The 27,982-nt window shown below is 46.2% G+C and overlaps 5 protein-coding genes across 7 annotated transcripts; 3 read left to right on the top strand and 2 right to left on the bottom strand.

Moving 5' to 3' along the window:
• The first annotated feature begins 433 nt into the window (after positions 1 to 433).
• On the top strand, positions 434 to 2,272 carry LOC142729720 (uncharacterized). Of its 2 annotated transcripts, none has more exons than XM_075849305.1 (3): positions 434 to 1,064; positions 1,147 to 1,384; positions 2,092 to 2,272. In XM_075849305.1, the coding sequence occupies exons 1-3, from the start codon at positions 792 to 794 to the stop codon at positions 2,262 to 2,264; spliced, it is 684 nt and encodes a 227-aa protein (XP_075705420.1). In that variant the 5' UTR covers positions 434 to 791; the 3' UTR covers positions 2,265 to 2,272. The 2 variants fall into 2 exon arrangements, with proteins under 2 accessions (XP_075705420.1, XP_075705419.1); XM_075849304.1 differs by having other exon boundaries at positions 1,147 to 1,444.
• Positions 2,273 to 3,201: 929 nt separating this feature from the next.
• LOC142729719 (uncharacterized) lies at positions 3,202 to 4,171 on the top strand. Its single transcript, XM_075849303.1, has one exon. The coding sequence runs from the start codon at positions 3,250 to 3,252 to the stop codon at positions 4,093 to 4,095; it is 846 nt and encodes a 281-aa protein (XP_075705418.1). The 5' UTR covers positions 3,202 to 3,249; the 3' UTR covers positions 4,096 to 4,171.
• Positions 4,172 to 10,665: 6,494 nt separating this feature from the next.
• LOC142729716 (uncharacterized) lies at positions 10,666 to 11,985 on the bottom strand. The gene is made up of 2 exons (XM_075849300.1): positions 11,929 to 11,985; positions 10,666 to 11,426 (listed from the first exon to the last, which is right to left on the bottom strand). Exons 1-2 carry the CDS (start codon positions 11,983 to 11,985, stop codon positions 10,716 to 10,718), a joined length of 768 nt encoding a protein of 255 aa, XP_075705415.1. The 3' UTR covers positions 10,666 to 10,715.
• LOC142729722 (uncharacterized) lies at positions 11,425 to 17,776 on the bottom strand. 2 transcript variants are annotated; one of them, XM_075849306.1, is made up of 5 exons: positions 17,711 to 17,776; positions 13,374 to 13,478; positions 12,807 to 12,930; positions 12,365 to 12,725; positions 11,425 to 12,270 (listed from the first exon to the last, which is right to left on the bottom strand). In XM_075849306.1, the coding sequence occupies exons 3-5, from the start codon at positions 12,918 to 12,920 to the stop codon at positions 12,074 to 12,076; spliced, it is 672 nt and encodes a 223-aa protein (XP_075705421.1). In that variant the 5' UTR covers positions 12,921 to 12,930; positions 13,374 to 13,478; positions 17,711 to 17,776; the 3' UTR covers positions 11,425 to 12,073. The 2 variants fall into 2 exon arrangements, with proteins under 2 accessions (XP_075705421.1, XP_075705422.1); XM_075849307.1 differs by lacking the exon at positions 13,374 to 13,478 and having other exon boundaries at positions 17,711 to 17,751.
• Positions 17,777 to 26,393: 8,617 nt separating this feature from the next.
• On the top strand, positions 26,394 to 26,786 carry LOC142729717 (histone H2A type 1-like). The gene has a single exon (XM_075849301.1). The coding sequence runs from the start codon at positions 26,394 to 26,396 to the stop codon at positions 26,784 to 26,786; it is 393 nt and encodes a 130-aa protein (XP_075705416.1).
• Positions 26,787 to 27,982: the final 1,196 nt, after the last annotated feature.

The following is a 27,982-nucleotide window of genomic DNA, read 5'->3' as shown; positions in this document are numbered from 1 at the left end:
CTGTGACTATTGGGAGGGTGGAGGGAGTGGGGGCCTGCTGTCATTATTGGGAGGGTGGAGGGAGTGGGGGCCTGCTGTGACTATTGGGAGGGTGGAGGGAGTGGGGGGCCTGCTGTGACTATTGGGAGGGTGGAGGGAGTGGGGGGCCTGCTGTGACTATTGGGAGGGTGGAGGTAGTGGGGGGCCTGCTGTGACTATTGGGAGGGTGGAGGGAGTGGGGGGCCTGCTGTGACTATTGGGAGGGTGGAGGGAGTGGGGGGCCTGCTGTGACTATTGGGAGGGTGGAGGGAGTGGGGGGGGGCCTGCTGTGACTATTGGGAGGGTGGAGGGAGTGGGGGGCCTGCTGTGACTATTGGGAGGGTGGAGGGAGTGGGGGGCCTGCTGTGACTATTGGGAGGGTGGAGGGGTGCTTCTGTAACTACTGGGGAAACGGCAGACAGCCAAGATGGACACAAGCTTTAGGGTATCTTCACTGCATCATGGCATATTGGCATGGAATTAAATGCAGATTTTGTGGCACTCATGGCAAAACTGCACAAAAAATACTGCCCGGTGTGAATGTGCGCTTACTACTAGAGGGGGGAGCAGATAGAAAATTGTTGGTTCAGGCTTGAAATGATTTTTTTCTCTTTCTGTAGATGGTTGCCCGATTGTGTTTATATTAGGTCCATTAATTGTGTCATCATGATGGGTAAAGGAATCCGTCATAAGAATGAGAGAATACTAAACCTCACCCTGGAGATCATCTACCTGCTAACGGGAGAGGTGAGGGATTCTGGGAGTTATGTCACATGACGTCTCTCTTATCTATATTAATATACTACGAGTATGAGGGATTGAAAGAATGTGTATCGGGACATGTATCAGTGTCTCCCCATACACAGGACTACGCTGTCCTGAAGAAAACATGTGATGAGGGTGTGAACTCCGGCGGCCGTTCCCGTGTGTCAGGAGGAGGGAGCAGGACCCACAGCCCCATCACAGGACCTCTACCTCACTCACTGATACATGAGCAGAAGATCCTAGACCTCACCAACAAGATCATTCATCTGCTGACCGGAGAGGTGAGGACCACCGGGAATGCTGGGACATTATATAGTAACGCTATGAAGGTGTCGGGATGATGACTGTCTCATTGTGTGTCAGGTTCCTATAAGGTGTCAGGATGTCACCGTCTATTTCTCCATGGAAGAGTGGGAGTATATAGAAGGACACAAGGATCTGTACAAGGACGTCATGGCGGAGGACCACCAGACCCCATCACCGGGTAAGAGGGATCTGTGCAGGGACGTCATGATGGAGGACCACCAGACCCCATCACCGGGTAAGAGGGATCTGTACAAGGACGTCATGATGGAGGAGCACCGGAACCACACATCACCGGGTAAGAGGGATCTGTACAAGCACGTCATGATGGAGGAGCACCGGAACCACACATCACCGGGTAAGAGGAGACTTCCATTATAGGGGTTATGCGGGGTCAAAAAATGATTATCCCTGCAGTATGTGAGTACATTCGCTAATATACATTCCGGTCCCCTTCTTTGATGACGATTCTTTGTCACGTGACCGAGCCCGTTGTACTCTATGTAATCGCTGTTCTATTTCTCCTGCTTGTACATAGAGTAAAGCGGGGCCGGTCACATGACGAAGAGTCATATCGTCATCAAAGAAGACTGTGCAACTAGACTTCCGGTCCCCTTCTTTGATGACGATTCTTTGTCACGTGACCGAGCCCGTTGTACTCTATGTAATCGCTGTTCTATTTCTCCTGCTTGTACATGGAGTAAAGCGGGGCCGGTCACATGACGAAGAGTCATATCGTCATCAAAGAAGACTGTGCAACTAGACTTCCGGTCCCCCGGCAGCGCTATAAAAATCTATTAAATCTCATAATCCGCGCCACCGGGGACCGGAATGTATATTAGCGAGTGTACTCACATACTGCACAGACTACACCGCTAATACATTTTGGTCCCCGCATAACCCCTTAAGAAGAGAACAGTTTTGAGGGTCACCTATCTGTCACCCCACCATCTTTTCATCAAATATACACTATGTATTCAGTCATTGTCTACGTGTTTCCTATAGATGGATCCAGTAGGAAATGGCCAGCAGGGAGATGTGCCAGTCCAGTGAACCCCAAGGATAGACCAGAGAAAAATCACAATGTCCGACAGAGTCATCAGGTATATAGCAAATATCTTAGAAACGACATTGTGACCTGTGGAACCTCTACACATATTGAACGTTATTATGTTTGATTTGTACGTTTAGATTTTTTGTCTTTCTTGATTTCTTTCTTTTTTTAGGCTGAAGAACTGGTTATTATTAAAGTTGAAGAGGTGGAAGGGCTAGAGGAAGAAGGAGAGACATTTATCTGGCATGATTGGCAGAATACAGAGGAGGACATTCTCACAGATACCAGTCTAGGTGATTACTAACCACTAAATACAGAAAAGAGGAACATATTGCCCATGTTTAACCCCTTCGTCAGTCTCGTATTCTGCCATCTTCTCTGCCAATGTAAACTAGTGAGGAAAATGCATTTGCCGAAGGAGGTGCCTTCAGTGACATGCACACGCTGCGTATTACGTGCGGAGTTGCCGTGCAGGTTTTCCTGCAGCAAATCCGCAGCGTAATACAGTACCTGCGAAGGCAAATCAGGTTTCAACTAATCTCATCTACACAAAGCAGAATTTTTCCTGCACATAAGTTGCCCTGCGGTGCGTATTTTATAATCTACAGCATGTCAATTTATCTTGTGTTTCTGCCTCACAATTGTATCTGACAAAATTGGAAAAAAAACGCAGCAAAATGTAAAAATCGACCTAAAAACGCATAAAAGAACGGTGCGGATTTGACCTGCCTGTCTTTACCTACCGTTTTGATTCAGATTTTCTGCATCAAATTACGCAATAGCCTAGGCAATTGCTTCCGGCAAAACTACGGGTCCGATGCACAACAGAGAAAATCGGAAACCATGGGCACCGGATCCGTCACCATTGAAATCAATGGCGATGGAAACGGAAACCTCTGGTTTCCGTCAGTTTGTGTCTGTTCCTGGTCCCGTTCTGACGGAAACCTCAAACGGAACGTCATAACGGGACCCCAACGCAGATGTGAACGAGGCCTTAGCCTTGATCCTTTCAATAATAGTGATTTATAAATATTTGCTTGTTATTGTAAGATGTTTCTGTAGTAAACTTTAATGTTTAAAGATTTTATTTTTCTCGTGCAGATGGATCCATGATCAAGAATACACTGGAGAAATGTCTCATGTTGTCTTCTGATTGTAACATAGACAATGACAAGCCCGCACACAATTCTCCAGGACATTACCCCATTTCTCACAATATAACAGACTCCCATAATGGTAGAATAGCCCATGGAAGTGGTGACAAGTATCAGTGCTCTGAATGCGGGAAATGTTTTACCCAAAACGGGTCTCTTAACGTCCATAAAAGAATCCACACAGGGGAGAAACCCTTCTCTTGTTCAGAAAGCGGAAAATTGTTTATGCGTAAATCTGACCTGGTTAGACATTACCGAGTTCACACTGGAGAAAAACCCTTTGTATGTTCAGTGTGTGGGAAGTGTTTCAGTCAAAAGTCAAAGCTTGTAAGTCATCAACGTACCCACACGGGCGAAATCCTCTTCCCATGTCCCGAGTGTGGAAGATGTTTTACAAATCGAGCTATACTTGCAACACATCTGAAATTTCACTCAGGAGAGAACCCATTTCAGTGCTCCGATTGTGGGACGTGTTTTCAGTACAAATCGTATCTTGTTAAACATCAAATAATTCACACCAAGACAAAACCCTTTTCTTGTTCGGAGTGTGGAAAATATTTAACCAACAAGGGCGCCCTCATCTATCACTTGAGGACACACACAGGGGAGAAACCTTTCTCCTGTTCTGAATGTGGGCGATGTTTTACAAGTAAAGGACACCTTGTCACTCATAAGCGGACCCACACAGGGGAGAAGCCATTTTCATGTGCAAAATGTGGGAAACTTTTTGCCCGTAAGGCAGACATGGCGATACATCAAATGATGCACTCTATCGAGGAGCCGTTTTCATGCTCCAACTGATGAGGAATATTACAGAAATGTCAATCAGAAAATTACTCCTAAGGCATCAATTCTATTTTTGGAACCTATAATGCATAAAAAAAACTAAATAAAACTCATCTTAATTTATTACACACATGTGGATGTGAATCAATTTTTATCTTGCAACTAATAGTGTTTTTCTTCTCCAAATTTAAAGAGGACCCGTCACTTGGTCATATAAGTTGAGCCAGTCTACTGACCTGATTAGCGCTGTCTCCGATTCCAGCGCTGTTTTTCTTATTTTCCTGGACCCCCACATTCCAGAGATATGGCCACTGTTGTGTTGGCTCCCTATATGCTGTAGTTAGCCAACAAGGAGTGAACTACCCTCAAGCTGCCTCACGCTGGTTGGTCAGTATCAGAGGCAGGGAAGCTAGCCCCACCCCCTTGGCTAACTACAGCAAATTAGCATATAGGGAGCCAACACAACAGTGGGTCATATCTCTATATCAGGAAAAAAAGAAAAACAGCGCTGGAATCAGGGAGACAGCGCTATTCAGGTCAGTAGACCAGTTCACATTATATGACCAGTGACAGGTCCTCTTTAAAGCATCAGCGTGTTAGTATTACAGACCATTTTTGAAAAAAATCTTTTCTATCTTTATGGTCACCGATAGGGTCCTGATCCACCATCATAATTTAGTCATTCAGAAACACCAAACTCGGTAAGTTGCAAAGTGAATACTTCCTTCACCTAGATAGGAGCTTTGTTTTTCTCCAGTTTGTGAAGAAGCTGCGTGACAATGCCCAAAGGAGTGCAAAAATGGCTGCCCATAGTAGTTTTTAGTCCTTTGGAAAAACTTCTTTGCATTGGTCAATAGAGGTCTGCACACATTCGGTAAGATTTATGAAAAGTAGTACAAAAGAAAAGTACAGTAGTCGCCCAGAGCCACCAATCAGATTTTAGGTTTCCAAAGATCCTCTGGAATAGGAGAGATGGAATCTGATTGGTTACTGAAGGAAACGACTCCACTTTTCCTCTGCACTACTTTTCATAAACCTCCCCAATTGAATTTGAAGCTTCCAACTTTGATCAATTTTAATGTCCATTTTTTTTCCAAAGGATATTCCGTGGCGAGATTTATTAAGACTGGCGTTTTATACGCCAGCCTTAATAAAGAGTTTACAGGATGTGACACACTTATTAGGAGGTGAACGTCTCTTAATGAATGTTTAGCCTGATTGGAGAGGGGGAAGGTCCGGGGTCCGGTATGGGCCTCTACCTTGTTACGCCCCACAGAGTGAACTCTACGCAAGCCAGGAACTCAATGAAGAGCAGCTCAAGATTTACGAGCGTCTCAGACGGCTCACAAAATGCGAGGAGGAGCATTTACGTGTGAAACGAGGCAGCTGTTTTCTCTTGAAAACAGTCTGTCTTTTCACACGTAAATGACAGCTAGCGTGTGAACATACCCTAACGGACGTGCACGTGTAAACATACCCTTAGGGTATGTTCACACGCAGTGTTTTCAGGCGTATTTCGGGGCGTTTACGCCTCGAAAAACGCCTGAAAAAATGGAAGCTGAAGGCCTACAAACATCTGCCCATTGAAATCAATGGGAAAAACAGCATGTAGTTTTCCCCTGTTTAAAAAAACGAAGCATAAAAAGACGCTCCATAAGGGTATGTTCACACGGCCTATTTACGGACGTAATTCGGGCGTTTTTGCCCCGAATTACGCCTGAAAATAGCGCCTCAATAGCGCTGACAAACATCTGCCCATTGAAAGCAATGGGCAGACGTTTGTCTGTTCACACGAGGCGTATATTTACGCGCCGCTGTCAAATGACGGCGCGTAAATAGACGCCCGCGTAGAAGAAGTGACCTGTCACTTCTTTGGCCGTAATTAGAGCCGTTATTCATTGACTCCAATGAATAGCAGCGCTAATTACGGCCGTAATTGACGCGGCGTTCAAGCGCCTGTACATGCCGGTACGGCTGAAATTACGGGGATGTTTTCAGGCTGAAACATCCCCGTAATTTCAGCCGTTACGGACCCCCGCCGTGTGAACATACCCTTAAAAGAAGTAGCATGAAACTTCTTGGCGCTGATTTTCCATTGAACACTATGAAAAACGCCTCAAAAAACGCCTGAAAAGAAGTCTCAAAAGAAGCTCCAAATGTCATTTTCAGCTTCAAAAACACCTGAAAATCTGAGGCTGTTTTCTCTGAAATCCGCTCCGTATTTTCAGACGTTTTTTGTTAAGCGTGTGAACATCCCCTTACACATAATAGGCTTAGATACAGAGGACAGTATCACACATGATAGGCTTAGATACAGTCCATGGCCCAAGCAGACAGTATAGCACATGGTAGTAGGCTGTGTTCACACAGTGTTTTTTGCAGGAGGAAAATTCCTCCTGCATTAAATGCTCCAGACGTTTTTTGCACAGTGGTTTGACAAAAACTCGTCAAGGTGTTTTTTTTACCCTTTCTGACTGATTGAAAGATGGGTCATGTCGCTTCTTTTTACCGCGACGCGTTTTTTTTACTTGCGGTAAAAAAACGTTTACAACTCCCATTGGCATTTTCTAGAGTTTTTTGACGAGTTTTATGGAGCGGTTTCCGCGCCAAAAAACTCTGTGTGAACAGGGCCTTAGATACAGGGCCCCAGCAGGTATCTGTGAGTTATTCACTAGCATTTGGTGACATCCACTTAAGCCATTTTGCCTGGCACAGGTCTTTACAGATGTATCTCCATATGACGGCCTCCTGGATACCAACCGGCCACCTGGTATATTGATGACTGTACACAGGAAGGTGTCATCACCCTCTGAACTACGGACATCTGCAGAAAGCGGCTACAACCAGTGAACTGCTCACATCTGTGACCAACAACCCCTTCTACGTAGACTCCACCAGGAGTTCCCTTATCCATTAGATGTTACTCCCACTGGCTGGTTCCAGAATACAACAGCGACTGTAGCGGCAGCATCGTTCCGCTGAGCTCCTCCGAGTTGCCTTCTTTCTTCCACATCTGGTGAGCACAGGTCCCTTGTGGCCCTCACATCCCCTTCTTTCTAACTAACCACCTCAGGAGAGTTTTACTGCGTCTCTTTTTTAGAATCGGTCACGCAACGGCCTCCCAAAACCAGGGTGTAGTTTAACCTACAGGTATTTCCAAGCCAGGCCTATAGAGACTACTAGTAGGTGCGCTCCTTTAGTGGTGCTTACACCGAACGTTTTGCACTAACATTATACAGTGCGTTGGAAAAACTATTTGCCCTTTACTTGAATTCTAATTTTTTGATCATTTGTCCCATGTAAATGTTTCACATCATCCAACCTATTTTAATTCCATTCCATTTAATGAGAATAATTCAAAACCTATTTTGCCCATGTGATCAAGTATTTGCCCCCCTAAAGCGAACTGGTTGCACCAACCTTGGTGGTAACAACTGCAATCAAACGTTTGCGATAACTTGCGATGAGACTTTTACATCTCTGTGGAGGAATTTTGGCGCGCTTGTCATTGCAGAATTGTTTTTATTTGGTTACATTGGAGGGTTTTCGAGCATGAAGTGCCAATTTAAGGTTTTGCCACAGCATCTCAATGGGATTCAAGTCAGGACTTTGACTCGGCCACCTCAAATCCTTAATTTTGTTTCTGTTGACCCATTCAGAGGTGGACTGTCTTGTGGACTTCGGATCTTTGTCCTGCCCCTTGGTGCTGCAGCTAATCTGTGCTCCTGGGGGAGAGGCTCTAAGCAAAATTATTCTCCTTCCTACTCTGGCAGCTGACAACAGTGCCTTATTTTCACAGCAGAAGGAGTCTCCAAAGCTATACCGACATGGAACTGCAGAGGCTCCGCTCCTTTCCTGACAAGCAGGAATGAAAGCTATTTCTATTGGCTGATCTGCAGGTATCAGAAGATTACAATGCAGAGACAAGGTTGTGGGGAGAGTGACTGTGCATGTATGTCCACCAGCATTGAGCTCAGTAGGTGGACGTGCACATTGCTATACACTTTGAACACCCGGAGGCGCCATACATATGTAAGGTAAATTTCATAACTCTCCACTGGATCATTTTTTTTTTAACAGTAAATGGAAAACATAATTTTTTTTATGATCTTTACAATGTATATGATATTTAATAATGGGACCACTACGTTAAGGGTCTAAAAGTAGTCATGGCGACGTGTCCCTCTATTGTCCAGCAGCCCGGACTCCTGGGATGACGTTTCATCTCATGTGACTGCTGCAGCCTTTGATTGGCGTCATGAAACGTCATCCGAGGAGGCCGGCCTGGATGGAGAAGTATATAAAAACGGGTAAGTTTAAGCTTTTCTTTTGTTTCAGCTATTCCGTCGCAAAAAAACGCAACATTTGAGATTTGTCGCAAGTTTTACCTCCGCATTGAATTAAATGGGGAAAACCTGCAAGAAAAAAACAGCAATTTCACAGCATAATGCTGCGGATTCATATAAATCCGATTGTTCAAATCTCATTCCCTCTACTGCTACTGCATTAGGCCTCATGCACATGGACTTCTATTGGCCACGGGAACCTTCCCGTTTACTTACAGGAAGCTGCCCGAGCCGTTGAATAATATAGAACATGTCCTATTTCGGGCTGTAATAACAGCACGGGCAGCCCATAGAAGTCTATGGGGCTCCCTTAATTACGGGTGGCTACGTGTGTGCAATCACGGGAGCGTTGCTAGGCGACATCAGGGGATAGTCACTGTCCAGGGTGCTGAAAGAGTTAACTGATCGGCAGTAACTCTTTCAGCACCCGGGACAGTACATTACAGGAGTTAATAGTATTAAAAGTTAACTTACCCAGAACCCCCTGCTGCTTGCTCCAGTCCGGCCTCCCGGGATGACGTTTCATCCCATGTGACTGCTGCAGCCAATCACAGGCCAATCACAGGCTGCAGCGGTCACATGGACTGCCGCGTCATCCAGGGAGGACGAACTGGATGTATTTACGGGCACGGGTCCGTAAATACTGGTGGAATATGAGTCAAATACGTGTAACAAAGGACCCGTATTTACGCCAGTATTTACGGGAGGAAAAAAAATATGTTCGTGTGCATGAGGCCTTAGGCTGCAGATTTTACGCAATGAAATACGTTGCAAAAAATCTGCAGTATTTATTCTACTAAATGTCTATACTCAATAGACCGAGATGTGATCCTTAAAAAGTTGTGGTGTAAAGGGGAAATTCACGTAATAAAGTAAAACAAATAATGTTATTCTCAGACTGTAAAAGAGATCAAAAGCTGAGAGGGTCTTTTTGGAGGTAAAAAGATAACAAAAACGTTGAGTTTTCACTTATATACCCGACAAAGCTAAGAATTATCCATAGAGGTCAGACAGTCGTCTTAGGAGATCCAGTCCTTAGTTACAGCTTGTGACGAATATTTTTGAAACATACATCAAATAATATCTGGTTTCTGCCGGACAGCCGCCTCCTGTAATGTCCGTGGCTGCGGGCTGTCAGTGCCAACCTCCCCCTGACAGCCGCAGCCACGAGTCGGCAAGCGCTGGCCCCAGCCTCCTCCTCAGGAGACGCCAGCTCTTGCATCCACTCACCTCTGCCGTCCCGTAGGGTGCGCGCGCATGCTCGTGCCCACTCTTAAAGGGGCAGCGCGCGCACCGAACCTCAAGGACGAACTTTGACCCGTGAGTACCCTGGACTATAAGAGGGGTCCAGCCCCCTAGTTCTATGCCTGAGCGTTGTTGTGTTCCCTAGTTTGTTTATGTGATGGCCTCCTAGTGTGTTTCCTGTTCCAGTCCCTGTCCCTATACCCGTTTCCAGTTCGTGTTCCTAGCAATCCATACCTTCCTGGTGTAGCACTGAGCTGTGCCAAAGTCGTGCCGTGCTGCATCCACGCCTGACCTGCTTCACCTCGCCTGACGTTCGCCTGCTACCCAAGTCCCAGCCGAGCCTGCCCTGCTGCTGTCTGAGATGCCACAAGTACCTATAGAACTATAGACCCTCACCTGCTCCCTGTTGGCCAGCTGCCTTACCGCCAAGGCGGTACAGCCCAGTAGGTCCACAGACCCTTCGTGACACCTCCATTGTAATGAATGGAAATCCTAAGAGAAGGGGCTTTGCCTTCTAAACTCTCATGGGCGGTTGTGTGGGTGCATCTACTTAGTGACGGAGTGCCCTCCACTTTGCACTAATCAAAGTAGGCACAAGTAGATATCGTAGGTATTAATACCCAGACTGACAAGGGAAGAGTTTGTGTATTTCGTATGTCTATTTTTAGTGAACAGAAAAAGAATATTTCTCGCCCCAAAAAATCTGAACACGTGATTACAAGTTTTCTATAACCCCTTAACACAGAATGACGTCCATACAGCTACGTCGACGGAAAAATAAAAATGTTATGGCTCTTGCAATGCAACGATGGAAGAAGCAAAAACAATGCTTGGTCCTTAAAGGGGTTGTCCGGGCACGGGGCGGTTTTTAATACGGAGGACCTATGGTCCACAGGATAGGTCCTCAGGATAGGCATGGACATCCGGTGCTCGGAATCAGCCGGAGCCGCTGATCGGTGCCGGGTCTTTATTTATAAAATCTGTTTCTATCTAAGGACGGTGATTTGTCAATTTCCCGTTTAGAGAACATAATCATTCTTTACATCAATGTTCTCCCACAATTGAACATGTCATTTTTGTCTCACTTTTGTGGGATTTTTGATGTATATTAAGACTTGTTTTCTGTGCAAAACATTTTCCACTATCAGAGCAGAAAAACGGCTTCTCTCCAGTGTGCGGCGTCCTTTGATGGATGGTCAGATACGTCTTCAATGAAAAACATTTCCCACATTTGGTGCAAGAGAATGGCTTCTCACCTGTGTGGGTTTTCCCATGGCTGACGAGACTTAGTTTATGAGCAAAGAGCTTCCCGCAATCAGCACATGGATATGGTTTCTCCCCTGTGTGAACCCTCTGGTGTCTTCTAAGTTTTGATCCACTTCGAAAGCATTTTCCGCATTGTCCACATTGGAACGGCTTATCCTCGGTGTGAGTTTTCTTATGTTTATTCAGATAGGATTTTAGTGGAAAACATTTCCCACACTCAGAACATGAACACATATTATTGTCCTTACAATCTGTACTAGGTGAATTGACGCTCAATCTAATAGAAGAACATTCCTGGTGGTCAGAAGAATCGGATGATAAACCTGCACTAACAACCCTTGGAGAAGTGACGTTTTCTCCTGGAGAACCTTGAGTGATGTTGCCGTTGTCCAGTATACAGACTGGAGATAAAAAGAGACATCCTTCCAAAATATTTTTGCTGTCCTCTCCATCTGTGGGAGCAAATGTGAAGATGTTAAATGTAAAGATCTCTTATCAAAGTGTCAGAGTAGAAAGTTATGACAATGATGATAGATGTCACAGCATTTCCAAGGATGGCAGGAGTCCAAAAGATGATGTTGGCTCCCCGTAGCCCCTACTGGACACTTCACACATACCAAGGCTACCTGCTCATGATTGTTTGTATTTGCGTCCTGCAAACAATGGATCCATTGTCCGTTTTTTTGCGGTACGACAGTGTGTCCTCCGCATGCGTCCCGTTTGTTCCATAGGTTTGACTTGAATGGGCGAGACCGAGCCACAAATACTGACAGGAACAGGACCTGCTCTGAGTTTTGTGGCCCGGTCCCACTCAAGGATCTGTGAAGAACATGGCAGTGTGCACGGAGCCATAGAAATGAAGGGGTCAGTCTGCCGTCCGTTACAATACGGATAGCACACTGACGAGAAGAACGGTCGTCTGCATGTAGCCAAGGAGAGTTCATAAAAAGGGATTGTTTTAGTCACTGAACAGTTTGTGGTTGTCGCTCACCTGGGTAGATATTGTTAGAAGTTTCTTCCTTATTGCACTTTTGATCCTCCCACACATACGCCTTGTATCCTCCGTCTACATTCTCAACTTTAATATGAATATTTCCCTAAACACTCACATAAAATATTACAAATGATTTCCTCAGTTAATGAGCTGAAATGTAACAAATTATTAGGTAATATTGGCAAAGCATGAAGTGCACATTCACCTTTATGGGATTTGACGAGACTTTGGTTCCACCTACGTGATGACCCTCTGGGACGTTGTGATATTCCTGTGGACAATCACGGGAAAACACAGAACTGGGACATCTCTCTGATGGATTTCTCTTACTGGATATACCTGTAGGAGACACATACAGTGGAAGACATTGTTTATATGTAGTTATCAGGTGATGGGTGTATCTTGTGGACTGTCAAAAATGCTCTCCTCTTACCCGGTGATGGGGTCTGGTGGTCCTCCATCATGACGTCCCTGCACAGATCCCTCTTACCCGGTGATGTGAGGGGCTGGTGGTCCTCCATCATGACGTCCCTGTACAGATCCCTCTTACCCGGTGGTGCACGGTTCCGGTGGTCCTCCATCATGACGTCCTTGTACAGATCTCTCTTACCCGGTGATGTGAGGGGCTGGTGGTCCTCCATCATGGCGTCCCTGTACAGATCCCTCTTACCCGGTGATGTGAGGGGCTGGTGGTCCTCCATCATGGCGTCCCTGTACAGATCCTTGTGTTCTTCTATATACTCCCACTCCTCCATGGAGAAATAGACGGTGACATCCTGACATCTTATAGGAACCTGACACACAATGAGACAGTCATCATCCCGACACCTTCATAGCGTTACTATATAATGTCCCAGCATTCTGGTAGTCCTCACCTCTCCAGTCAGCAGATGAATGATCTTGTTGGTGAGTTCTAGGATCTTCTGCTCGTTGTTTCTCTTAGGTATCAGTGAAGGCTCCGTGATGGTACTGGTCCATCCTCCAGACATGTAGGGACATCTTTAACCAAACAAAGAAAGGATCATGGAGTCTTTAAGTCAAAATGTATAAATATATAATCTTTTTATTGCACAACAAAATTATACAGGTAGTAAATATAAGTTTCTAAAAATGAATCACAAATAAAAGCATGGCCGCCAAACAAGAGTCAATTATTCACCAAAAGAAGTCATATTGTTATGAACTTATTGGATTACACCTCAAGACGAAAATGCATATAGCATGGTGTGAATATGGTAAGATATACTGGCTACGAAATGAGGTGTTCTACTGTTTAGGAATGGATAGGAAGGATGTTAGTACCATACATTGGAATTAAAGTTGTAACAAGACCAATGAGGAATATTGTATCCGAAATAGAGCTCATACATTAGTAAATACTAAGTGTGATTAATATATATAGAGCAACAAGAACAGCGAGCGATGAATAACAGAGTACTAACCCATGTGGCTGAGACTCAGAGAATGGCGACCGGCCCCAACGCGTTTCGGCTTCCGCCTATCTATCAGAAGTTTAGTCCAGATGGGCCTGAGCTGTCTATACGTGTCTGCAGGAACATGATCAAAAGATGGTCTCTTGGTTATGGCCATGTCAACTTCCAGCAGACGGTGAGTAATGGTCATTACATTGTGATATGTACCCGGTAATGTAATAAGTGGTGAAATATGACACCCGGACCCCACACCGATCAGCTGTTCGGGCTGCCTCCGGGCGCCGGATGTTATGCTGGGCATGCAGTGCTTCATACACTGTATAGCGGCCGTGCTGCAGAACTGCAGCTCTAGTCACATTCACGGCCGCTATACTGTGAGCCATCTGCTTCCGGAACGGACCCCCATCAATGATATACCGATGACCTATCCTATAGAAAGGTCATCAGTATGAAAAACCGCCCCCTGCCCAGACAACCCCTTTAATTCTGGAGCACTGAACTCTCTTTAGCCGTGGGAACCTTCCAGTATTACACTTGAAGATCTCTGACCAAAAATGGAGCCAACTCAACGTTCTGTAAACAAGTCAACTTTATGGTCCAGTCAGGTAATGTCCTTGTCAGAGGTTATAATGTTGTCGGTCATTATAATGCCTGAACTGAAGTGTCCACATCTCACCTGACCCAGCTCCTCTCCAGACACTGATACCTTCAACATGCTCAGAACTGACGCTGTGCCGAGAAAATCCTGACAATCCACCAAAAACTTTCACCAAATATTTTTTATCAATGCCAGATTAGGGGCCGTTCACATATGACCGTTGCTCCTGTCAGTTTCCCTCCGGCGTGTTGCAGAACAGCCGGAGTGAAACTGATGCTAGAACGGATCCCATAGCTTTCTATGGGATCTGTCCTGGCACAGGGAACATCAGTTGTGGCTCCGTACAGTGATAGACCAGTGCAGGAACCAGGATCCAAAAACGTTACCTGCAGTGTTTTTTGGTCTGGCTCCCAGGATGTCCGGCGCCGTATCCTATCTATTTTAACAGTGGCCTGATGAACACCAGGTGCTGCCGCATCCACCTACCAGCAGCACCTGGCGGAAAGGCGGCCGGGGGTATGTCCCGCTGTCAACTGTATCTGCATCCTCAGGACGCAGATAGAGTTGAACCCAATTCTGAAGAACCATCAGCTCCCTGCTTCAGAATTAGTTCAGAGCGGAGAAGCAGAGGGAGCTCCTCCGCTTGCTGAGGACTCTCTGGCCACAGCGCTACCTACGGGGAAGCCCTTGACGTCACTGTCCATATATGGACAGTGACGTCAGTGGCTACTGATTGTCCGGAATCCCCATTGCCGATGATCTTGGCTCCAAGAGGAAACCCCTGAGGTTAATGTCCACATTTGGACATTGGCCAGGGATTCCGCTCCAGGAGGAGATCCCTGACGTCAGAGTCGGCAAGGGGATTCCACTCAAGGAGTAGACACTGACGTCACTGTCCATATATAGACAGTGGCGTCAGGGGGTCCTTCTTGAGGCAATCTCCGGCCACAGCATTGGTAATGCTGCGGCCGGGGATTCCGTTTAGGGAGTAACCCCTGACGCCACTGTCCATATATGCTAGAGGGAGCTTGAGTGGCACTATCTACAGGAGAAGGGGGTTAGCGCTATATGTATCCGGTGCTATCTACAGGGGGGCGCTGTGTGGCACAATCTACAGTGGGCGCTGTGTGGCGTTATCTACAGGGGGGTGTGGCATTATATACAGAGGGGGTGTGGCATTTTCAGACCCCAGACAACCTTTTTGGTGGACCATTGTGGTAAAAACTGATGTTAAAAACGGATGACAACTGATGGTTTTGTAGTAAAAATTGTGAAAAATTCTGATGCAACTGATACATTTTTGAATCGGTTTTTGCATCAGTTGTAATCACTTGAGACAAAAAAACTGATGATGATGCAATTGATATATTCAAACAATGTAACAGTGGCCATCAGCTGTTAATCAACTGTTATGGGGGACTTTGACTGTTGCTGTTATGTGGGCACTGTGACTGTCACTGTTAGGGGAGCACTATGGCTGTCACTTTCCTGGGGGAGAGTTGGTTGTCCCTGTTATGGAGGACTTTGACTGTTGCTGTTATGTGGGCACTGTAACTGTCAAAGTCCTCCATAAGAGGGACAACCAACTCTCCCCAGAACAGTGACAGCCATAGTGCTCCCATAACAGTAACAGTCAGGCTGGATTCACTCGAGCACATTACGTCCGTAATGGACGGAACGTAATTCGGGCGCTAATCCCGGACCGAACACACTGCAGGGAGCCGGGCTCCTAGCATCATAGTTATGTACGACGCTAGGAGTCCCTGCCTCGCTGCGGGACAACTGTCCCGTACTGTGATCATGTTTTCAGTACGGGACAGTAGTTCCACGGAGAGGCAGGAACTCCTAGCATCGTACATAATTATGATGCTAGGAGCCCGGCTCCCTGCAGTGTGTTCGGTCCGGGATTAGCGCCCGAATTACGTTCCGTCCATTACGGACGTAATGTGCTCATGTGAATCCAGCCTCACAGTGCCCACATAACAGCAACAGTCAATGTTATGGGAGCACTATGGCTGTCACTGTTCTGGGGGCCCTTGACTGTTGCTGTCATGTGGGCACTGTGACCCTCACCGTAAGGGTATGTGCACACAACCTATTTTCAGACGTAATGGAGGCGTTGTACGCCTCGAATTACGGCTGAAAAGACGGCTCCAATACGTCGGCAAACATCTGCCCATTGCCTGCAATGGGTTATACGATGTTCTGTTCCCACGAGGTGTAATTTTACGCGTCGCTGTCAAAAGACGGCACGTAAAATTATGCCCGCGTCAAAGAAGTGCAGGACACTTCTCCGAATGTATTTGGAGCCGTTTTTCCTCCAATGAAGAACAGCTCCAATTACGTCCGTAAAAGACGCCGCGAAAAATGCGAGTTCATGCAAAAACGTCTGAAATTCAGAAGCTGTTTTCTTCTGAAAACAGCACCGTAATTTCATACGTATTTTGCGCTGTCGTGTGAACATACCCTTAGGGTATGTTCTTACGGTCTATTTTTGGCCGTTTTTCCGGCTGTAAACGTCCGAAAAGCGTCCGGAAGATCGGAAGTAGAAACATTGATTTCAAAACGGCGTTCTGTTCCGACAGAGCGTTTTTTTACGCGTAAAATAACGGTCGCGAAAAAGAAGTGCATGTCACTTCTTGGGACGTTTTTGGAGCCGTTTTTCATTGACTCTAGCGAAAAAAGCTTAAAAAACGTCTGAAAATCAGGAGCAGTTTTCAAGGAAAGATAGCTCTTGACTTTCAGACGTTTTTTGAGCCACTCGCGTTTTTGCAACGTTTTTGTGGCCGTTCTTGGAGCTGTTTTCAATAGAGTCAATGAAAAACGGCTCCAAAAACGTCCCAAGAAGTGACCTGCACTTCTTTTGACGAGCCGTCATTTTAAGCGCCGTATTTTGACAGCGACGTGTAAAATTGCACCTTGTCTGAACAGAACATCGTAAAACCCATTGCAAGCCACGGGCAGATGTTTGTAGGCGTAATGGAGACGGTTTTTCAGGCGTAAATCGAGGCGTAAGGCTGGGTTCACACAGAGTTTTTTGCAGGCGGAATTTCTGTCTCAAAATTCCGTTTGGAAGTTTGAGGCAGATTTACCTCTCCCTGCACGCCGATTTTCGCAGCATTTTTCGCCCGCAGCCATTGAGCGCCGCGGGCATATAACGCCGCAAAATACGCTTTCTCTGCCTCCCATTGAAGTCAATGGGAGGTCAGAGGCGTAAACGCACAAAAATAGGGCATGTTGCTTCTTTTTCCCACGAGGCGGTTTTACCGCTGGCGGGAAAAAGACGCCTCCGCCTCCCATTGAAATCAATGGGAGGCATTTTCGAGCCATTTTTGACAAGTTTTTTGGCGCGGTTTCCGGGAAAAAAAACCTCTGTGTGAACATAGCCTAAAACGCCTGAATTACATCTGAATTTCATGTGAACATACCATTGTGGCTACACTGGTGTTACCACGGTTACATAGGAGAGGGGGGTGTCACAGGGGCTCTGAAAAAAGATCAAATATCTGTTTTATATCTCCAAAAAGTGTGAGGTTTGATTCTGGTACATGTAAATGGTAATAATATAATAATGTTATGTCATATCGCCACCTGGTGGCCATAGTACAGATTGCGTTCATCATCCGCCTGATTAGCATTTTAGTAAAAATCTCACATACAAAGAAGCTGAATATGTTTATACTACGCGCATCATGCATCACACACTGACACCTAATAAACGGACAGGAAAGATTCTGACTGTAAATACCTGAATGATTGCCTCGCTTCACCCAGAAGTCATAAACGTCACTTCCTGTTTGTGTGTGCCAGACATTTTTCTCCGGGTACTCAGATGGCCTACCAAGACAGTTGCCATCTTTGACCACACGAGGCCGCTGTTGCTACTGCACATCTTTTGTGCTGTCTGCATCATATAAAACTAGGTCTATAAATTCCCTGCAGTATTGCTATATTATTCATTAAAATATACAATATCGGAATAATTTGAAAGTAAAAAGTTCCCTGCGGTGACCACACGATGGCGCGCTGCTGCTCCTTGTATCACTAGGCTGCCTGCATTACATTGAATTTAGTGAGCATTTCACAGCATTGACCACACGATGGCGCTCCTGCTCAGCGTATCACTGGGCTACCTGCATTATATTGAATTTAGTGAACATTTCTCAGCGTGGGCCACACGATGGCGCTGCTGCTCAGCGTATCCCTAAGTCAGCCTGAATTACATTGAATATAGTGCGCATTTGCCAGCATCGACCACAAGATGGCGCTGCTGCACAGTGTATTACTAGTCTGCCTGCATTACATTCAATTTAGTGAGATTTCTCAGCATTGACCACACGATGGCGCTGCTTAGCGTATCACTAAGGGTATGTTCACACGAGGGCGTCCGTTACGGCTGAAATTACGGGGATGTTTCAGCCTGAAAACATCCCCGTAATATCAGCCGTAACGGCATGTGCAGGCGCTTGAACGCCGCGTCAATTACGGGCGTAATTGGCGCTGCTATTCATTGGAGTCAATGAATAACGGCTCAAATTACGGCCAAAGAAGTGACAGGTCACTTCTTTGACGCGGGCGTCTATTTACGCTCCGTCTTTTGACAGCGGCGCGTAAAATACGCCTCGTGTGAACAGACAAACGTCTGCCCATTGCTTTCAATGGGCAGATGTTTTTCAGCGCTATTGAGGCGCTATTTTCGGACGTATTTCGGGGCAAAAACGCCCGAATTACGTCCGTAAATAGGCCGTGTGAACATACCCTAAGGCTGTCTGAATTACATTGAATTTAGTGAGCATTTCCCAGAATTGACCCCACGATGGCGCTGCTGCGCCGTATAGCCAATGCAGCCTTCCATAAGTAATAAGGTCGTAAAATATAGTCAGTAATACCAGCGATGACCACATAATGGCGCTATTACTTCATCCATGAAAGTAAACAGTTCCCCGCGGTGACCACACCGTGGCACTCGACATTATATTTTGTATGTTTTTTCCTGCAGCGCATCATCTATAGAGGCTGTTCCACTTGCATTATATAGCTAGACGAGACACTAAAGTCTGCTCAGGGGCGTAACTAGGAAAGACTGGGCCCCATAGCAAACTCTTGGCCGCCCTCCCCTCGGGTGCCACAAGCAGCCCCCCCTTATAAATAGTGCCCCCTGTAGAATGTGCCATACAGCCCCCCTGTAGACAGTGTCACCCTATTTGTAGATAGCACCCCCACCTCCCCCTTGTAGAATGCCATAAACCCCCCACTGTATAGAGTGCCACACAGCCCCCTCCCTTGTATATAGTGCCACACAGCCCCCCTTAGTAGAAAGTGCAGCACAGCTTCCCCTAAGTAGATAGTGCCACATATAGAAAGTAAATAGGAGGGGACCTCCAGCTCACCTTAAGGCAGAAGAATTTCAAATGCCTGTTGCGCACGGATCCTCGTGTCGGCACACGTTGGTGAAATTGTAGCAGAGAAGTAGTTGAGATCCAGCGCAGAAATGGAGAGTTATTCAGAGATATGTTAAAATGGAATCTAGTTCCAATTTTATTGGATAAATATACATAAAAACAGGGAGTCTTATTCCCACAGCGGGTAAGGTGGATGTAGATGGAAGAAAATAGATGCGTAGCCTACGCGTTTCAGACGATAGCCTCATTCTCAGCCATGACTAAGGACGAGGCTATCGTCTGAAACGCGTAGGCTACGCATCTATTTTCTTCCATCTACATCCACCTTACCCGCTGTGGGAATAAGACTCCCTGTTTTTATGTATATTTATCCAATAAAATTGGAACTAGATTCCATTTTAACATATCTCTGAATAACTCTCCATTTCTGCGCTGGATCTCAACTACTTCTCTGCTAGATAGTGCCACACACAGACACCTGTAGATTGTGCCACAGCCCTCCCCCTTGTAAATAGTGGCATACAGTTCCCCCATGTGTATAGTGCCACACAGCCCCCCTTTGTGTATAGTGCAACACAGCTCTCCCCCTTGTGTATAGTGCCACACAGCCCCCTTTGTGTATAGTGCCACACAGCCCCCCTTTGTGTATAGTACCACACAGCTCTCCCCCTTGTGTATAGTGCCACACAGCCCCCTTTGTGTATAGTGCCACACAGCTCTCCCCCTTTTGTATAGTGCCACACATCTCTCCCCCTTGTGTATAGTGCCACACAGCTCTCCCCCTTGTGTATAGTGCCACAAGGCAATGGCACATCCGAGAAAGTTGTATCAGCCAGGGAGATGTCACTCAAACATGGAAAGGTGGGTTTGGAGGCAGGACTATGTGACTCGTGAGGATATCGGCACCGCCCCATGACCCTCTAATGAGTAATTAGCATATAGTGTGCGTCGTTTTAAAAGTGGATTTTAAGGATTTTGCTGCATCTGAAAAAAACATACAGCGGAATACTGTCAGATCATGTATTACCGCATGGTGACGGTTCAAGGGGTTAAAACTACCAGACAGGTTCCCATGAAATATACAATGAATTGAGAAAAATTCCATCTGCCCTGCAATTTTGTTATAAATATATCCTATATAATTACAGCTCCAGAACCAAGCTCTGACATATATACAGCAATAGAACCAAGCTCAGTACATATATACAGCACCAGTACCAAGCTCAATACATATATATACAGCAATAGAAGCAAGCTCAGTACATATATACAGCACTAGAACAAAGCTCAGTACATATATACAGCACCAGTACCAAGCTCAGTACATATATACAGCACCAGTACAAAGCTCAGTACATATATACAGCACCAGTACCAAGCTCAGTACATATATACAGCACCAGTACCAAGCTCAGTACATATATACAGCACCAGTACCAAGCTCAATACATATATATACAGCAATAGAACCAAGCTCAGTACATATATACAGCACTAGAACAAAGCTCAGTAGACAGTAGCCCAAATATAGACCCCGCTGTATATACTGTATATAGTGGCCCACATCTCCACATATAGACCCCCCTGTATATAGTGGCCCACATCCCCACATATAGACCCCCCTGTACAGTGAAGGAAATAAGTATTTGATCCCTTGCTGATTTTGTAAGTTTGCCCACTGTCAAAGTCATGAACAGTCTAGAATTTTTAGGCTAGGTTAATTTTACCAGTGAGAGATAGATTATATATAAAAAAAAAAACCAGAAAATCACATAGTCAAAATTATATATATTTATTTGCATTGTGCACAGAGAAATAAGTATTTGATCCCCTACCAACCATTAAGAGTTCAGCCTCCTCCAGACCAGTTACACGCTCCAAATCAACTTGGTGCCTGCATTATAGACAGCTCTTACATGGTCACCTGTATAAAAGACTCCTGTCCACAGACTCAATTAATCAGTCTGACTCTAACCTCTACAACATGGGCAAGACCAAAGAGCTTTCTAAGGATGTCAGGGACAAGATCATAGACCTGCACAAGGCTGGAATGGGCTACAAAACCATAAGTAAGACGCTGGGTGAGAAGGAGACAACTGTTGGTGCAATAGTAAGAAAATGGAAGACATACAAAATGACTGTCAATCGACATCGATCTGGGGCTCCATGCAAAATCTCACCTCGTGGGGTATCCTTGATCCTGAGGAAGGTGAGAGCTCAGCCGAAAACTACACGGGGAAACTTGTTAATGATCTCAAGGCAGCTGGGACCACAGTCACCAAGAAAACCATTGGTAACACATTACGCCGTAATGGATTCAAATCCTGCAGTGCCCGCAAGGTCACCCTGCTCAAGAAGGCACATGTACAGGCCCGTCTGAAGTTTGCAAATGAACATCTGGATGATTCTGAGAGTGATTGGGAGAAGGTGCTGTGGTCAGATGAGACTAAAATTGAGCTCTTCACCGCATCAATGGGAGAATGGATGGAGCCATGTACCGTCAAATCCTGAGTGACAACCTCCTTCACTCCACCAGGACATTAAAAATGGCTCGTGGCTGGGTCTTCCAGCACGACATTGACCCGAAACATACAGCCAAGGCAACAAAGGAGTGGCTCAAAAAGAAGCACATTAAGGTCATGGAGCGGCCTAGCCAGTCTCCAGACCTTAATCCCATCGAAAACTTATGGAGGGAGCTGAAGATCCGAGTTGCCAAGCGACAGCTTCGAAATCTTAATGATTTACAGATGATCTGCAAAGGGGAGTGGGCCAAAATTCCATCTAACATGTGTGCAAACCTCATCATCAACTACAAAAAACATCTGACTGCTGTGCTTGCCAACAAGGGTTTTGCCACCAAGTATTAAGTCTTGTATGCCAAAGGGATCAAATACTTATTTCTCTGTGCACAATGCAAATAAATATATATAATTTTGACAATGTGATTTTCTGTTTTTTTTTTTAATATAATCTATCTCTCACTGGTAAAATTAACCTAGCCTAAAAATTCTAGACTGTTCATGTCTTTGACAGTGGGCAAACTTACAAAATCAGCAAGGGATCAAATACTTATTTCCTTCACTGTATATAGTGGCCCACATCCCCACATATAGACCCTCCCCTGTATATAGTGCACCACATCCCCACATATAGACCACCCCTGTAGATTGTGCCCACATCCCCACAAATAGACCCCCTTTATATAGTGGCCCACATATAGACGACCCCCCTGTAGATAGAGCCCCCACTATAGATAATGCCACTCACAGTTTTATGAGAAAAAAACTTTACATGCTCACATGACCCCGTTCCCACCCTGTCCGCTGACAATGCAGACATGCTCTCTTCTGAGCGGGTCTGCAGGAGCTGAACAACGTGTCGTTCAATGACGCTGATTGGCGTGGCAGAATGACTTGCCCCGTCAATCAGCACCTTTCAAGCACGTAAGCGGTGCGATGACGTCAAAGCACCGCTAGCCAATCAGCTGAATGGTCAGGCACAAAACATGCCCGGCCATTCAGTGCTAATGCATGTGTTTGGCTGTCGCTAGCACCGGGGCCCCCTCTGGTGGTAGCGACGCCTACGGGCATGAGAGGGCCTGTGTCGCCCTGCCTATTCTTGTTAGAGGCTCGGAGGCGTGGGCCCCATAGTAGCAGCACTACCGCTGTACTAGCCATAACGGCTGCTAGCGGCGCCACCGAGCATATGGGGGGAGCGTGTCAGCTGGCGGCACTGGCCCCCACAAGCCGCGGGCCCCGTAGGTAGCAGCTGCTGTAGTTACGCCAAAGAGTCTGCTGCTACTCTTCTACAACAAACCAGCACAGACGAGACACCACAGTCTGCTAATCATGTGTAACAATAAGGATATGTTCACACGCAAAATACGTCTGAAATTACGGAGCTGTTTTCAGGCGAAAACAGCTCCTGAATTTCAGACGTAATTGCAAGTACTTGCGTTTTTCGCGGCGTCCTTTACAGATGTAATTGGAGCTGTTCTTCATTGGAGTCAATGAATAATGACTCCAAAAACGTCCCAAGAAGTGTCCTGCACATGTTTGACGCGGGCGTATTTTTACGTGCCGTTTTTTGACAGCGACGTGTAAAATTACAGCTTGTCTGAACAGAACATCGTAAAACTCATTGCAAGCAACGGGCAGATGTTTGCAGACGTAATGGAGACGTCTTTTCAGGCTTAATTCGAGGCGTAATACACCTGAATTACGTCTGGAAATAGGTCGTGTGACACCAGAGTCTGCTCCACTTGTATTACAATACCTGGCACAGAGGAGACACCAGAGTCTGCTCCACTTGTATTATAATACCCGGCACAGAGGAGACACCAGAGTCTGCTCCACTTGTATTACAATACCCGGCACAGACGAGACACCAGAGTCTGCTCCGCCTGTATTACAATACCCGGCACAGAGAAGACACCAGAGTCTGCTCCACTTGTATTACAACACCCGGCACAGAGGAGACACCAGAGTCTGCTCCACTTGTATTACAACACCCGGCACAGAGGAGACACCAGAGTCTGCTCCACTTGTATTACAACACCCGGCACAGACGAGACACCAGAGTCTGCTCCGCCTGTATTACAATACCCGGCACAGAGAAGACACCAGAGTCTGCTCCACTTGTATTATAACACCCGGCACAGACGAGACACCAGAGTCTGCTCCGCCTGTATTACAACACCCGGCACAGACGAGACACCAGAGTCTGCTCCACTTTTATTACAATACCCGGCACAGAGGAGACACCAGAGTCTGCTCCACTTGTATTACAACACCCGGCACAGACGAGACACCAGAGTCTGCTCCGCCTGTATTACAACATCCGGCACAGACGAGACACCAGAGTCTGCTCCGCCTGTATTACAATAACCAGTCAACCAGAGTTTGAGGCTACAAACAAGAACATAACTCCGGTAATAAGAAGGAACAGGGACATAATGCCTGTAAGATGAGGTAGCAGGGACATAATGCCGGTAATATGAAGGAACAGGGACATAATGCCGGTAATATGAAGGAACAGGGACATAATGCCGGTAATATGAAGGAACAGGGACATAATGCCTGTAATAAGAAGAAACAGGGAAAAAATGCCGGTAATATGAAGGAACAGGGACGTAATGGCAGTAATAGGAAGGAACAAGGACATAATGCCTGTAATATGAAGGAACAGGGACATAATGCCGGTAATATGAAGGAACATGGACATAATGCCGGTAATATGAGGGAACAGGGACATAATGCCTGTAATATGAATGAACAGGGACATAATGCCGGTAATAAGAAGGAACAAGGACATAATGCCTGTAATATGAAGGAACAGGGACATAATGCCGGTAATATGTTGGAACAGGGACATAATGCCTGTAATAAGAAGAAACAGGGACAAAATGCCTGTTATATGAAGGAACAGGGACATAATGCCTGTAATATGAAGGAACAGGGACATAAGGCCGGTAATATGTAGGAACAGGGACATAATGCCGGTAATATGAAGGAACAGGGACATAATGCCTGTAATAAGAAGAAACAGGGAAAAAATGCCGGTAATATGAAGGAACAGGGACGTAATGGCCGTAATAGGAAGGAACAAGGACATAATGCCGGTAATATAAAGGAACAGGGACATAATGCCGGTAATATGAGGGAACAGGGACATAATGCCTGTAATATGAATGAACAGGGACATAATGCCGGTAATATGAAGGAACAAGGACATAATGCCTGTAATATGAAGGAACAGGGACATAATGCCGGTAATATGTTGGAACAGGGACATAATGCCTGTAATAAGAAGAAACAGGGACAAAATGCCTGTTATATGAAGGAACAGGGACATAATGCCTGTAATATGAAGGAACAGGGACATAATGCCGGTAATATGAAGGAACAGGGACATAATGCCGGTAATATGTAGGAACAGGGACATAATGCCTGTAATAAGAAAAAACAGGGACAAAATGCCGGTAATTTGAAGGAAGAGGGACATAATGCCTGTAAGATGAGGGAGCAGGGACATAATGCCGCTAATATGAAGGAACAGGGACATAATGCCTGTAATATGAAGGAACAGGGACGTAATGCCGGTAATATGAGGGAACAGGGACATAAAGCCAGTAATATGAAGGAACAGGGACATAATGTCTGGAAGATGAGGGAACAGGGACATAAAGCCGGTAATATGAAGGAACAGGGACAATGTCTGGAAGATGAGGGAACAGGGACATGTTACCGGCATTGTGTCCCTGTACCCTCCTACATAGGACATGCCGGTCACATGAGAGGACAGGGACATAATGCCGGTAATATGAGGGAACAGGGACATAATGCCGGTCACATGAGAGGACAGGGACATAATGCCGGTAATTCGGGAACAATACGGATGTAATAAAGACGTGTTACATGTTTGTACGTCACCCCCTTTATACTGGAGATTGGTAGCGGACGTTGGAATTGTGCGTTTCACGGTATCGTTGGATGGAGAAGAATCAGCCCGTGCAGCCCGCAGATAACAAGCCCCTAATGCAGCAGCAGCTCTGCGCTATCACACCCGGGAATGTCCCCCCATATCCTGCAGCACGAAGGAGCGGCTGCACGGACTGAACGACTCTTCCAGACATGGGAGACCAGCGGGAATAAAGACATGCGCACGAATAAGCACAAGATGGAGGCGGCAGCTCTGTTGTAGACTTGGTGGGGGGCTCTTAGAAGAGCCTTTGGGTCCTTCCTGCGGGGACGGGGCACATTACTTGGCGCCTAATGAGAAGAAGCCGCCGCTGCTTTATTCCTGCTCCATTCGAGTTCAGGCGGGAGATGTTCCTATTGGTAGAGACAGAGGAGGGGGCGTGGTGTTATCTGCGAGTCTATAGAAATATTCTACTTCCTCATTGGCTACAGAGTCTGGCGTTGAATACAAGTTTTAGATGCGGCCAATCAGAGAAGAAGCTCTCTGCTCCATCCGGGTATAAGAAGTGACGGTGGGAGCGCAGCCGTTAGATCTGATCAGATAATAGACATGTCTGGAAGAGGAAAGCAAGGAGGCAAAGTGCGGGCTAAAGCCAAGACCCGCTCATCCCGGGCAGGACTTCAGTTCCCTGTCGGTCGTGTGCACAGACTTCTCCGCAAGGGCAACTACGCTGAGAGGGTCGGCGCCGGCGCTCCGGTCTACATGGCCGCTGTGCTGGAATATCTGACCGCTGAGATCCTGGAACTGGCCGGAAATGCCGCCCGGGACAACAAGAAGACCCGAATCATCCCCCGTCACCTGCAGCTGGCCGTGCGCAATGACGAGGAGCTCAACAAGCTGCTGGGTGGTGTGACCATCGCTCAGGGAGGCGTCCTGCCCAACATCCAGGCCGTTCTGCTGCCCAAGAAGACCGAGAGCAGCAAAAGCGCCAAGAGCAAGTGAGCGCCGCTTATCCCACATTTAACCACAAAGGCTCTTTTAAGAGCCGCCCACGTGATCCTTAGAACAGAGCTCTCACCGCTGATCTCCGATATGTAAACGTTCTGCGCCAGATAAGTGGCTCTGCTTGTACAGAGATCTACCCATATGAATTCATATACCGCGGGGATAAACATTGAAGAGGAAGCCGTAGGGTGGGTGGGTGTAGAACCGCGTTACTCATGACCTACACATTCACTACTGCCTCGTGCAGATGGTGGCGCTGTCCTCGTTGGTGCACTAACTATACTGTACAGGACACATTAATAGTACAACTAATCCAGTGATTCATGTTCACGATCTACAACCCGCCCCCGACTACATAGTATCTTAAATTATATCTTCCAGTCTCACTGGATTCTTCGAATGCGTCTCAGTATATGTTACTCTGCAGCAACTTCATGCGTTAGTGGGATGAGGGGAGTCCTCAGTATAGACAACGCACAGTGTTAGTACGAAGTAGAAATAGGTGCTTTCTGTTTCCTGTCATTGTATTGCCAGCAGCTCGATTATACCAGCAGTCTGGCAAAGTGACATACAAGACAATGCAAGTCCATACTTATGTGGAACTTGGTGCTGCAAATTGGTAGTTTGTTTTGAAAATCTCGTAACATTTGTAGCAATGAGAGCAGCTTGGAAAACACGGCCCCTCCAACATTGGGTTTTACTCTTGTAAAATGTCGTATCAGCTGCATCAGTTTCTTATGAAAAGTTCGGTTCGGCAGGTTCGCCGAATTTCATGAAAAAGTTTGATTCGGACCGAACCTGTAATACAAGAAAGCCCCTAAAAATTGTGTATAACACTGTTTTAAAGCCCTAGAAGCCCTGTATAACACTCTTAGGTCACCCATGAGTGTATCCAAGTACTTTTGAGCTGTCTTTAAGGTGTCAAAGTTACGCCAACATGTATGGCTCTAGGAAAACGGATGGGACACGGTGATAACTAACAGAAACCACTGCACTGGTGCATGTTGTATGCTTAATGCATTGTTAAAAAAGGTACACAAATTAACCATTTTAGGCGGCTGATGCCTGCCAGGGTTCATACCTATAAGGTGGTAAAAGAAGAAGCAATGGCTTTTGACAAGCCCTCCAAAAATTGACCCTTTTTCTTGGCAGATGCGACTTGCTCTCTGAGGAGAGAGGAGGTGCTTACTTTG

This window comes from Rhinoderma darwinii, unplaced genomic scaffold (genome assembly GCF_050947455.1).
Source record: "Rhinoderma darwinii isolate aRhiDar2 unplaced genomic scaffold, aRhiDar2.hap1 Scaffold_733, whole genome shotgun sequence".
NCBI lineage: Eukaryota > Metazoa > Chordata > Amphibia > Anura > Rhinodermatidae > Rhinoderma > Rhinoderma darwinii.
The sequence above is the reverse complement of the archived record's forward strand: the minus strand, read 5'-3'. Positions and strand labels throughout refer to the sequence as shown.

Coding starts and splice junctions, on each gene's coding strand:
- LOC142729716 (XM_075849300.1), bottom strand. CDS start 11,985: ATGTGTGGGAGGATCAAAAGTGCAATAAGGAAGAAACTTCTAACAATA. Junction 11,427..11,928: donor TTCTAACAATATCTACCCAG/GTGAGCGACAAC, acceptor CTTTGATAAGAG/ATCTTTACATTTAACATCTT.
- LOC142729717 (XM_075849301.1), top strand. CDS start 26,394: ATGTCTGGAAGAGGAAAGCAAGGAGGCAAAGTGCGGGCTAAAGCCAAG.
- LOC142729720 (XM_075849304.1), top strand. CDS start 792: ATGACGTCTCTCTTATCTATATTAATATACTACGAGTATGAGGGATTG. Junction 1,065..1,146: donor TTCATCTGCTGACCGGAGAG/GTGAGGACCACC, acceptor ATTGTGTGTCAG/GTTCCTATAAGGTGTCAGGA. Junction 1,445..2,091: donor CCGGAACCACACATCACCGG/GTAAGAGGAGAC, acceptor TGTTTCCTATAG/ATGGATCCAGTAGGAAATGG.
- LOC142729719 (XM_075849303.1), top strand. CDS start 3,250: ATGATCAAGAATACACTGGAGAAATGTCTCATGTTGTCTTCTGATTGT.
- LOC142729722 (XM_075849306.1), bottom strand. CDS start 12,920: ATGTCTGGAGGATGGACCAGTACCATCACGGAGCCTTCACTGATACCT. Junction 12,726..12,806: donor TTCATCTGCTGACTGGAGAG/GTGAGGACTACC, acceptor ATTGTGTGTCAG/GTTCCTATAAGATGTCAGGA. Junction 12,271..12,364: donor CCACCAGACCCCATCACCGG/GTAAGAGGAGAG, acceptor TGTCTCCTACAG/GTATATCCAGTAAGAGAAAT.